The 12,871-nt window shown below is 32.8% G+C and overlaps 1 protein-coding gene across 1 annotated transcript; it reads left to right on the top strand.

Annotated features, from left to right (window-relative positions):
* The first annotated feature begins 1,079 nt into the window (after nucleotides 1-1,079).
* Nucleotides 1,080-9,722, top strand: LOC140891234 (probable leucine-rich repeat receptor-like serine/threonine-protein kinase At3g14840). The gene is made up of 24 exons (XM_073299617.1): nucleotides 1,080-1,497; nucleotides 1,679-1,853; nucleotides 2,240-2,311; nucleotides 2,400-2,468; nucleotides 2,597-2,668; nucleotides 2,779-2,850; nucleotides 2,996-3,067; nucleotides 3,155-3,226; nucleotides 3,305-3,376; nucleotides 3,468-3,539; nucleotides 3,619-3,690; nucleotides 3,813-3,881; nucleotides 4,252-4,317; nucleotides 4,781-4,846; nucleotides 4,926-4,958; nucleotides 5,476-5,516; nucleotides 5,597-5,973; nucleotides 6,056-6,251; nucleotides 7,204-7,350; nucleotides 7,504-7,622; nucleotides 7,715-7,925; nucleotides 8,026-8,263; nucleotides 8,392-8,542; nucleotides 9,027-9,722. The coding sequence occupies exons 1-24, from the start codon at nucleotides 1,416-1,418 to the stop codon at nucleotides 9,408-9,410; spliced, it is 3,000 nt and encodes a 999-aa protein (XP_073155718.1). The 5' UTR covers nucleotides 1,080-1,415; the 3' UTR covers nucleotides 9,411-9,722.
* Nucleotides 9,723-12,871: the final 3,149 nt, after the last annotated feature.

Raw genomic sequence — 12,871 nt, 5'->3', positions numbered from 1 at the left:
TTCATTATTATATTAATTATCATACTATTAGTTTAATTATTTATTGGAGAAATATGTTCCCAAATATTTTGAAAATAAATGGATTAAGTACTCGAGATTCTTGTGTTAAGATTGTTGATGTCGGAACTTTATGCATTGGTAAAAAAAAAAAAAAAAAAGGTAATAACTTTTAACCAATTTGCATGAAACCGCGACTCCAAATTCTCACTTTATTTAAAACTAGCATAATCGCACACGCGTTGCGTGTGTATAAAATCATACAATATATTTAATGTTGTATGTTATATATAAATATTATTTTTTCAATAATATTTAAATTTATTTTTTAACATTTATAAAATAATATAAAAATAAATTTAAAATTTTTTTATCAATTTATCTTATCTACAATGTTTAGTTGAGAAAAATATGAAAATTTGAAATATCAAAATTTCAAAAACAAATAAAAATAAAATTGTAATATTTATATTACATAAGGGAAATTTTGGCAATTTAAAAGATGGTGTCTAAGGGGGAGATTTTTTATATATAGGAAGAGATAATAATAATAATAATAATAATAATAATAATAATAATAATAATAATAATAATAATAATAATAATAATAATAATAATAATAATAATAATTGTTATTTTTGGTAAGAAAGTAACGCACATCAATTATTAACGTAAGAGAATCAAATGGCTGCTTATATGATTATATCCTCAATTTTGTTGTTTTTAAAGTTCAAGTCGAAATGTAAAATGCATAAAGTTTAGTCTGTCAAGAATTAGTGGTATTAATGTGTATTTATTTTTAATATTTAACATCTGAGTGTTGATATTAATTAATTAAAAATATAAAGAAAATTGTAAAATATGCACGCAATTAATTTCCATCCACTCCCTTCACATCCCCAACCACTCTAAAAGTCCATTTTGGTTGCTATGAACATTTCCAGTTGAAATTTGAAAAGCCGCAAGTGTTAAATGTTACGTACATATATATATATATAAATAAATGAAAAAGAAAAAAGAGTTTCATATTTTAAATAAATTTCATAAATCAAGGAAGCTATATGTTTGATTATATCAACTTATCGGAAACAAGCTAGTACTTGCAAATGCTTGAAGTTTAAAAATTATATTAAAAAACTATATCCCGATTACTGTGCAATGCGAGTTGAACGAGTGGTGAATGAAAATGATCTGGGTTGGCTTGGCTTGCTTATACTAAGCCAAAGTGCAGCTTTTTTTTCACTTTACCGACAGTCTTTGATTGTACCAAATCTACACAAAACATTTTCAGTTTGCTGCATTTTCATCTCACAAATATATGGGTTCATAATCCAATCTTTCTTGGTTTTAGAGTTTGGATTGTTGTGTTTACAGTGTGATACAGCTTCGGGTCAATTATTATTAGTTTCGCATCAAGCATGCTCATTCTACGGTTTCTTGCATTCATTGGTATATTTGTTCTAGCCTCGGAAGCAGCTGCCGTTTTGCCAACTGATGAAGGTTCTTACTTTATAATTTATGGGTTTAATCTGCGGAGGGGTTTAGAAACTTGGGAGGAGCTTATTATTTATGCAGAAAAAAAAAGAAGAAAATTGAAAATCCGAGCTTTGAAAATTTTTCTATGTTGGGTCTTTCTTGTTTTGATTGTCGATATTCGGTGGGTATGCGTTTGTTTTTGCAGTGGAGTCTCTGAGACTTATAGGGGGGACTTTGGGGAAGACAGATTGGAACTTTGGGGTGGATCCATGCAGTGGTGAATCGGGGTGGAGGACTCCAAATCCGAGTAGAGGGGCGGAGAATGCACTTAACTGCACCTGCACCTATGAGAATAACACCGTTTGCCATGTTGTTAGCATGTCAGTATACTTCTGTAACACACACACACATGACACATATATATATATGTATATGTAATATAAATATCTCGATTTTAGCTGGGAAGATTCTATGTAAAACGGGTTTAAGGTGTTTTGGGATTGATGGAGTTGGAATTTTGAAGCCCTTGGCTTAAAAATTTGGATAAAAAGCACTTCCCTGAAAGAATCACCATCAGAAACTTTGTTGATTGAATAATTGCTGGTTTGAAAGCATAACTTTTACCTGAATAATGGTATATGTAAAGGGATATGGGAATTTAATCACAAGAAAGGAGATGTTTACGAGTACATAAAAGCATGTGTGTATCAGATGGTTTGATCGATTCCTCCTGTTTTAATGTAATGGATTCTCTTTGCAAACGCAGTGTTTTGAAATCCCAAAATCTTGATGGAATGCTTCCTCCAGAGCTTGTGAGACTCCCTTTCCTCCAAGAAATGTAAGTTTGAAGCACATTTTCAGGCACACTTCCCAACTAATAATTTAACCGTCAATGCCTTAGAAGTTTCCAATTGCGTTATTTGCAGTGACCTGAGTCGTAACTACCTCAATGGCAGTATTCCTCCAGAATGGGGTTCCACGAAACTCGTACACATGTACGTGTATCATTATATCAACTCTGCTTCTTTCTTTCCATTTTTTTGTTTTGGCCTCGTGTGAATTTAAAAACAATAGTTATAGGTTGCCCTCTTTGTACTAAGCAAAGAATGTTGATTTACTGCAGTTCTCTCCTTGGAAACCGTTTAACGGGTCCGATACCAAAAGAACTGGCCAACATCAGCACACTTACGGATTTGTAAACTTGTTTTGTTACCACTCTTGAATTTTATCGCTTTTCTAGTTTCTAAGTCATTTCTTGATTGAAATATCTGCTGCTTAAATTTTTTATGTTGAACATCTCTGCAGAGTTTTGGAAGGCAATCAGCTTTCTGGAACTATACCCCCGCAGTTTGGGAATCTTAGTGTGATAGACAGATTGTAAGACCTTTAGATCAGTAAAATTATTATTATTAATTTTTCTTCACTTCACATTCTTTAACAGTTCAGGTCGTGGACTATATGTTTTATCTCTCCTTTTTGGATTACTTTGATAATCTGCTGTTATTATTATTATTTTGTGAAGGCTACTTTCATCTAACAATTTAACCGGTGAATTACCAAATACTCTGGCAAAGTTGACCACATTGACAGATTTGTAAGTTTTTTTTTTCCCTGTTTTATTTAATTTCACTTTGTTGTGTTCTCCTCCTTGATACCAATTCCGAACTTCATATTAATGCAGCCGTATTAATGATAACAACTTCAGAGGAAGCATACCCAATTTCATAGAAAAATGGATTAACATTGATCGATTGTAAGGCTTGATTGGCTCTTGTTTATGTGTTCTTCCTGTGTGTAAATTAATAATTAGCTTTAAATTTGATAATGCCAGAGAGATACAGGCTAGTGGTCTATCTGGACCGATACCTTCCAATATTTCTTCGCTTACCAAGTTAATTGACTTGTGAGTATAACATATGATCATGTTATTGTTCCTGTGCATGTAGTATGGTGAAATTGCAGTAACTTCGATTCTTTGTGTCCTGAATATGCAGGAGAATTAGCGATTTGAATGGGGATGAGTCAATTTTTCCACTTCTTAATAACTCAATAGTGCTCGACACGCTGTTAGTGTGATTCTTATACTTTTCTCTCCAGCCAATATCATAATTTCTTGTGTGCAACTCATTGATTCTCATAATGCAGGATTTTGAGGAGTTGCAACATTGTGGGGGAATTGCCGAATTTTCTAGGGGAATTGAAAACGCTGAAAGTTTTGTCAGTAGAATCCTTTCTTTCTTTTTGATGTTTCTGTTTGCTTGATTTCTTTTCTTAAATTCGTTGTAGTTGTAACTTGTAGCATGCCATCTTGAATTTCACATTTTACCCTTCTTATGCAGAGACCTGAGTTTCAACAAATTAAGTGGACCAATTCCTGATAGCTTTGATCTGACAAAAACCGATTATGTGTAAGAGTTTCTAGTGCCAAAATTTCTTTTCTGTAATGTATTTATAAAAGAACTGTTGTCTGCTGTTGATAGAGTTAACTCCCATAGCTGACTTTGAGACGGCTTGCATTGTTGTTTCAGTGTTAGAGTCGATAGTTATAAAGTATTCCAGGGATCTTCACTTAGCTTAGTTTTCTTCTTAGTTCCTCTCTTAGCCTCACGAGGTTTATTGGTGTGATATCACTATTTCAAATTAGAGCACAACTTCTTACATATTTCACAATTCTTTTTTGAGGAAATGAGATGACAAATAATCCTACTTTAACCATGAAAAAGTTGCTGAAGTGTTTCATGTATATCTTGAGATTTGCTTATATTTTTGTTTTGCCAGCTATCTTACTGGGAATTCTTTAAATGGGCCATTGCCGCCTTGGATGCTGAGTCGTGGGGATAGCATGTAAGTTTTGTTTTTGTTTCCTTGTTAACCAGGGTAGACTGACCTCGCCCCCTAAATGAAAAATTTTAAGTTTTCTTGTTTATATTTTCAGAAAGCTAGGTCCCTCCTAAATTGATTGAACCACCCTCCTTCATCTGGTCTCATCTTCCTTCCCCAAATTATTAGTCTTCCCTGTTGTTAGCTTGCCATTTTTTATGTATTATGTTGTATCCTTGTCCCTTATTGCTATTATCTTTGTCAATGGACATAGCAACATACGCTAGTAGTGTGATCTTTTTAGTTTAGACAGCCATGCACTTTAGCTGAGTTAAATTTGGTAAAGCTACGAGTTTTTATATTTTCAAGTTCGTTATTGGTCCCATCCTCCTTTTTTGAAAGGTAGGTTTAGTGGGATAAAAAACCTGTCTGAATTCTCAAAGTCATGAAAACATGGTAGTTGAGCATTTGTTCAATTTGTACGCAGTGATCTATCTTACAACAATCTAACATCTGATCGCTCAACTTCAAATTGTCAGCCACGCGGTGCCCTGTGAGATTCTGATCACTCGCCTTATCATAGCACTATCTTTGAATTCCCACATTTTATTGACATTTCACCAAATTTACAGGAATTTGTTTGCAAGCTCGAAGGGGAATACCTCGTGAGTTTTCTGGGGATAGTTAAATTCTTGCACCTTATTCTTTATTACTCAAATGGATCGTCCGACCAGCTGTGGCGTGGTTTTTTAACCAGTCAAAATCAAACCTCTTTCTGCCCTACCATCACACAAAACTAATCGAAAATTCAGCACTTGACACACTTGTCCACCTTTCTGTCTTAAAATTAATCCATTTTAGTTCCTATTCCATTCCAGGTTGAGGATGCTTTTTGTACAAAATTTTGAATTAGGGTGTCTGGAGCTGAGTATAAAACACTCAATTTAGGACAGTAGGGTGGACACGTAAGCACATATTAGGTTTTCCATTGGTTTATTTAGTGCTTGTGATTGCAAGGACAAGAGATGTTCGAGTTTGATGAGTCAAAGTCGAATATGAGGGATTATTACTGTTTCAGTGAAAACCAGCAGGAACTACAAATATTCTTATCCTGTATTATACGAATCATTTTTCTCTGTATCATAATGCCTAATTGAGGTGTGCATCACATTGTCTTTCCAGTGGTCTTGTTTTCTGTTTAGGAAGCGTCAAATGTGAGCCAAGTAAGTTGTAATTCAACATTATTTTAATATTACCAACATGTGAGTATCCATTTTATACTATTTAAGTTTTTATCTCTCAGATTATCACTCTCTGCACATTAACTGTGGCGGAAAACGAGTAGATGTTAATGGTGTTACCTACGAAGACGATGGCCCCAGTGTTGGTGGACCTTCGAATTTGTATCAAATCACAAACTGGGCAAGTAGCAGGACTGGCCATTTCTTGAATGATGGCATCTCTTCCGACTCATACACCGAACAAAATTCCTCGAGCATTTCTGGGACGGACTCACAGCTGTATATGGACGCACGAATTTCCCCCCTGTCATTGACTTATTATGGATTTTGTCTGATAAATGGAAACTACACAGTAGACCTTCACTTTGCAGAAATCAGGATTACCGATGACAGAACATACAGTAGCCTGGGAAGGCGTATATTTGATGTTTATATTCAGGTACTGAGTACATATAGTCAAATTCGCATATTCTGAAACTGCTTTTATTTGCTAGGCTCTTATTTTGGTCAGATTATTTCAGGGAAATAGGGTGCTCACAGATTTCAACATTGAAGATGCAGCAGGAGGAGCTAACAAGGGAATCAAGAAAAGCTTCACTGCAATCGTAACGGATAACACGTTGGACATCCAATTCCGTTGGGCTGGAAAAGGGACAACTGCTCTTCCTGTTAGAGGAGTATACGGTCCTCTCATTTCAGCAATTTCTGTTAATCCTGGTTAGTTGCATATTCTTTCTCGGATTCTCGTAAATTGGACAAATGACATACTTTGTTTTCTTTGTCAATATGACTTCCAAATCATGGAGACTACTTTGTATAGTGGAAATCAAAATTCAATAATAATTGTAACTCTAACTTCATAGTACTAACTACTATGATAGTATTTGATATTGCTTTGAGGAAACACTTTTGTGTTTTTTTGACGGAAAAGCTAAAAAATGATTCCTAGATTTTTGGGGAGGAAAAGTTTAAAAGTGCTTCTAGAAGCAATCCCAAACACTATCCTCCACTTCCAGATAAATCACTCCTTATTGGATATGAGAAGCGGAGAACTATGTCGAGGAGTAATTATTGTTCTTTTTCATCATGTTTGGATTGGGTTGCTGTAGACTTTAAGGGTGTCTCTCGATCTCATATTTATGAAGAGATTGGGCTTTTGTTTACAGATGATATAATTAGAGATTTTACCTTTATTTTTGTGGTACGTGGATCACTTGTCCGCCTCTTTGTAACTAATAGCTTTTACGTATTTAACATGTTATCATTTCATATTTATGACCTTTCTTCAAAAAATTTTACTGAATGACCTTCAAACATGTAGAAAATACGAAGGTTAAACACTAGGTAAAAATTGAAAATGTTAGATTTCAAATTTATGGTCAAACAAAGGTCATTTAGTTAAATGATTCCCATTTTTTTAAATAGTTGCACAATGACAACCATCTATAGTATAGTTTTCTGGGGGAAATTGGGGATTGGGGAAATAACCTCCCTCCTGTAGACTGTAGTTTATTTCAGTACAGGAGGTAATTTTTTTAAAAAAAAAAAACAGTCGACCGAGGTTCAAAAAAAATACCCTCGATTTTCTGTACACAATTTCTTGTTTTATTTTGAATTTTTATCACCTTTAATATTTTAAAATATAAGTTAACTTTCTCCATATTTTCAGATTTTGAGCCACCATCATCAAATGGAAATAGCATCTCTGCAGGGGCTATAGTTGGGATAGTCATCGCAGCTCTGTTTATAGCCTTGCTAATTTTTGGAATTCTTTGGTGCAAGGGCTGCTTTGAGCGGAAAGACACTTTGGAATATGGTATTGAAATTACTGTTACATACCTGCCTTCTTTCTCGAATTTTCTAAGTTTTGGTTTTCGAGTCTATAACGGCAAATGCATGATTTCATGCATGTGTTACAGACTAATAGTCGTCTAAATTTATTTTTGTGTCTTCCAAACTTCTTTTGTAGAACTAAGGGGTGTAGACCTTAACACTGGGTCATTTACCCTACGGCAAATTAGAGCTGCCACGAATAATTTTGACCCTGCTAATAAGATTGGAGAAGGTGGTTTTGGTCCTGTATATAAGGTAGTTTAAATTCGATTACTTTTCGGAGCGTGTTCTCCTTAAATTGCCATTATTACCTTCTTATTTTCAGTTTGGTATCTGTTTCTTCGAAGGGTTCTCTCTCAGATGGTACTATCATAGCTGTGAAGCAACTTTCTTCCAAGTCGAAGCAAGGAAATCGCGAGTTTGTGAACGAAATAGGCATGATTTCTGCTCTACAACATCCTCATCTGGTAAAGCTATATGGATGTTGTATCGAAGGCAACCAATTGTTGCTTGTGTATGAATTCTTGGAAAATAACAGTCTTGCTCGTGCATTATTCGGTATGTTTTTATTGGTTCCTTGACTTTATTTCTTTTATTTTTCCTAACCTGTGTCAAAATTCTTGAATGTGTATCCATATACTGAGCATGATGTTTATAGGTCGAGCAGAACATCAGCTGCACTTAGATTGGCCAACAAGGCACAAGATCTGCATTGGTATAGCACGAGGTTTGGCTTATCTCCATGAAGAGTCGAGACTGAAGATCGTCCATCGTGACATAAAGGCTACCAATGTGCTTCTTGATAAAAATCTGAACCCAAAAATATCTGATTTTGGTCTTGCCAAGCTTGATGAAGAGGATAACACGCATATAAGCACCCGCATTGCTGGAACTTTGTAAGTATAGTAAAACTCTGCTGTTTTTTGTGTTTGGGAAAGTAATGTTTGGCTCCTCTCTGTACTACAAATATATGGGAAAAAGTAGTAAGATTACCATTCCTCACATTTTATGATTCAATATTCAGTGGATATATGGCTCCTGAATATGCTATGCGAGGCTATTTGACTGACAAAGCAGACGTATACAGCTTCGGAATCGTTCTTTTAGAAATTATCAGTGGAAGGAGCAACACCAGCCTCAGGCCAAAGGAGGAGTCCTTCTATCTTCTTGACTGGGTATATCTAATTCGATATAGCGCATCTTTATTTGTTCTATCTTCTTGACTGGGTATATCTAATTCGATATGGCGCATCTTTATTTGTTCATATAGTATCGTCACTTTATCGCCTCTTCTTTAAATGTAGGATCAAATTTCAAGTGAATATTCTGAAGCATACGAGTTTACCTGCCTCCTTTTTTTCAAATACACTTCCTACAATTTTTTGGTTCCGTACCTTAACACAAGAACCACACCGCTTCTGAGATAAAACCTCTTCCACTAAGGAGAGCTGGAGAGGTGTGGGTTAAAACTTACGTGAAAGCAAAAACCGGCCACTCCCCTAAAATGCATTATGCTGTCTTATAAGTCACGCGACTTTTTGTCGCAACGCTGCATATACAAGTCACTCTCAAAAAATATATAAATATAGCTGAAGAAACACTGCATGCTACACTCTTTAACATAATTCTTAGAATTTCCTCTTCCCTATTCTTTGTTAGGCTCATTACCTGAGGGAAAATGGAGATGTTATGGAACTATTTGACCCGAGATTAGAGTCGAACTTCAACAAAAAAGAAGTTGCCACAGCAATCAAAGTAGCTTTCCACTGCACAAATGCAGTGGCTGCAGAAAGACCAAACATGTCAGCAGTGGTAAGCATACTGGAGGGAAGAACTGGTGTCCAGGAGTTTGTTTCGGATTCGAGTACATTCTCGATGAACAGGGCGAGTCGTAGGGAAGCGAATGGGCAAGATGATGTACCAAAGACGAAGGTTGAGCATAGCCAGAGTATATCGATGGACGTGCCCTGGACTAACTCCTCAACATCTACTTCTGATCTGTATCCTCTCACTTTGGACACTGATCACTGGGAAAGCAGATAATAAATTTTCAGGTTTGTGTTTATTCTTTGCAGATGCCAGATTGTATGAAAACAGTGTGAAAAGATTGACATTGAATTAATTTTGCTTGGCTGAAGCCTCAATTCGTAGGGGTGTAAAAAGTGAACCCGACACGTCAACTTCACACGAGAAAAAAAAATCGGGTTAAGGTTGTGGGTTTTAGGATTAGGGTAAAATCGAGTTGGACCTGAAAAAAAAATTAGTCCCCAGCTCTTTTCTGTAATGAGTTTTCACATCTTGATGGTGTGGTGGTTGAAGACATTTTAATTATGTTATGATATCATAAGTTTTTCATCCAATATTTATTTTATGAAATATTTGAATTTTAAAATTTTTTTTTCTTTGGTCAAACTAATAGTTTAGACAATTACATGTAAATATTTAAATTAATTTCATGAAACATTATCAATACCAGACATTTTGTTATTATGTATTTAAATTAAAATATAAATAATTATAATTATTACTATTGTTCTGAAGCTTTTGTTACTATTGTTGTTATTATTTGTTTTGAATCGTCATTTAATCGTTTTTTTACGGGTCATTTAATTGTTTTGTTAAAGAATAAAAGAGCCATTTAAATCAAATCGGCTTGGTCAAGAAAGTTTGACTTGGGAAAATTTTTTAGCCCCTATCAATTTGTTCGTTTTTGGCAAAAGTATTTGCGAATACTTCGTTAATTTTTTAAAAGCATTGGACTGCATCACAATAATTCAAAATATTCCATAAGCAATAGAATTCGACCTTTGAACTTCTTAATAAATTTTTTTTTTGGTACAATTGGAAGTTTTTGATTGTAGAAAAGATTTATATATATATATATATATATATATATATATATATATATATATATTAAATAATTTAGTTTGACAGTGTTTCAAATATGTAGGCAGGTTTGTTTTTACAATGACAGTGTTTCAAATATGTAGGCAGGTTTGTTTTTACAATTAAGAAAACTTTTGGAAAACGAAGTTTACACAGATTTTTTATTTTATTCATATTTAATTTATTAAAAGTAAAATAAATTGTGGCACGTTTTCCAGTATTTTAGTTAATGGTATGTCTTTTGTGACAGTATATCATGAATATTAGCAAATAAACACACACAATGTGTGTGATATAAAAGAAAGATGAATGAATGTGTTCGAGATTTGAGTGCGAAATAAAGAACGTAAAAATGTGGAGAAGTGGGGTGATGATAGTTTAGATATTTTTAAAAACAGACCAAGACACCAATTAGTTATTCTAATATGTCCACCCTTAATAAATAATAAAATATTTATCCGTGAGACAAGTCGACTCAATACATATATAAAATAAAAAGTAATATTTTTGATATAAATAATATTTTTTAATGGCCAAAATGAGTAGAACATTTGTCTTACAAAATTAATCAGGTGGTCTCACAAAAAAAACTTTTGTTAGTTAATATGAATATATATTAATAAGAAAAAGTATTGTTAAAATTTAAATATAAACTTTGCCCATGTATTTAAAAAATTGAAATCAAAACATGGACTAAAGGAGTACAATCCAGCCTTTTCTTTTCGAGTGAATTTCTTGTCTCCCAATCTCAAATATTTATATTCATGAGATAGATTAATTTGAATCATATTTAAAATGAAAACAATATTTTTACAATAAAAGATATATTTTTTTCATGAGTAGATTAGATCTAAAATCCGGGGTAATTTTTTTTTTAACCTCAATCAACCATTTTCAAAAAAAAAATGACATTATGTAGTGTATTTCAAATATGTTTGGAGAGGTCATTTTTTAAAAAAAAAATATTTGACTGAGGTTATTTTCCAAAATTCTCCCAGAATCCATCTCATAAAATTGATCGATGAGACGATTTCATATGAGTTTTTTTTTTCTTTCTTGAGGGTAGCCCATGATTTGAATTCAACACGAGCAAATATTTGTTACCATGAAATTCGTGAAAAATTTAAGTAGTGTTTGAGATTGTTTCTAAGAAACGTTAAATTTTGTGAAGGAAAAACTCAAAAACGCTTTCTAAAAACAATCTCAAACACTAACTTAATGAATTCATTGACTAATTCAGTCAAATTTGAAAATCTAATATTTTCTATATAAAAACATGAAAAATGATCTCAATTATGTATTTACTTTTTACTTTTTACCTTTAATATTGCTTAGTTTTCAATTTTGCTGTTGATTTTGTGTCATTAATAATTATTTTTATTTTGTTTACCTTTGGTGTTCTTTACTGCTAATGAATTGCATTCCAAACTTTCATCACTTTATTATATTATTAATTTTGAAGTAATTGATAAGTTATTTAACGAGGACATGAATCTCGGTGTAATGTTTAATATTAATTATATTCCAACATAAAAACTCTTGTGAAACGGTCTGATGAGTAATTTTGTGAGACAGATCTCCTATTGTATTATTTTTTATGTCAAAAGTATAATTATTTATTGTAAATATGAGTGTGTTTAATTTGTCTAAAAATAAAATTCATGAAACTGTCTCACAAAAGACCCACTCGTTTCGATCTTGATTGGTGCATGCATCTTGCTCTTACTGGTTTCTTCTCTTCCTTCTATCATTGATCGCAATAGATAATAGGTGTTTATTGTAATAAATAATAATAATAATAATAATAATAATAATAATAATATAACAAAAAGAAAGTACATATTCATATTTGTTTTATCTTCAAACGTATTTCTCCATCATCTATTTCCCTTTGGGCTTTGGAGTTTCTTAGCTTTGTATGTTGCTTTTGGGGTAGTGGAAATGCGGGGTGGAAAGGCAGGGGCAACATCTTTTTGGTTTACAAGTATTTTCCTCTTACTCATTACTTTGATTTTTTTCAATTTTCGATAGGTTTATTTGTATAATGGCTCATATTATTTCTTTTTATGGCGTTTGTATTTTTAATAATGCTATCATTTTTTATAGTGGTAGTCGAAAATCAATCTCAATATTTTGTTAGTACACTAAATCGTTGCAATTGGATGATCCTTCGCAAGGTTTATTTTTCATCCTATTTCCTCTTTTCCCAGCAGAAACAGGTTCATTGACCATATTATTTTTTAAATACAATACATAGTGTTAATCCAATCAGAAAGAGTTCTTTTCATACCACATTTTACAACATACAAAGAACATAGATTACTATTTAAAAGTAATTGTACATTGAGAGAACACAAAGAATTAGTGATATGAATAGGTCAATTAATGAAATAGAAGAATCGAGAAAAATAAGATAAATGGATAGATCATTGATAATTAACAAATCATAGATGCCGAGATTGCAGATAATAAAAATATAGATATGCTAGCAATAGCAGCAACACCTAGAAAAATAGACAAATAACAATAAGAAAAATAAAAAAAAAATGTAATTCATTATTCATAAAAAAAAATTAAAAAAATGATTTTGTAATAATGTATTCATGGATATGATTAGC

Source organism: Henckelia pumila, chromosome 3 (genome assembly GCF_033568475.1).
Source record: "Henckelia pumila isolate YLH828 chromosome 3, ASM3356847v2, whole genome shotgun sequence".
Taxonomy (NCBI): domain Eukaryota; kingdom Viridiplantae; phylum Streptophyta; class Magnoliopsida; order Lamiales; family Gesneriaceae; genus Henckelia; species Henckelia pumila.
Note: the sequence above shows the minus strand (reverse complement) of the source record. Positions and strands in the feature narration are given on the sequence as shown.

Bases quoted from the DNA above. Each gene is read 5' to 3' on its own strand.
- LOC140891234 (XM_073299617.1), top strand. From the start codon at position 1,416: ATGCTCATTCTACGGTTTCTTGCATTCATTGGTATATTTGTTCTAGCC. The intron at 2,312-2,399 runs GTAAGTTTGAAG...CGTTATTTGCAG, and splicing joins CTCCCTTTCCTCCAAGAAAT to TGACCTGAGTCGTAACTACC. The intron at 4,847-4,925 runs GTGAGATTCTGA...CCAAATTTACAG, and splicing joins TGTCAGCCACGCGGTGCCCT to GAATTTGTTTGCAAGCTCGA.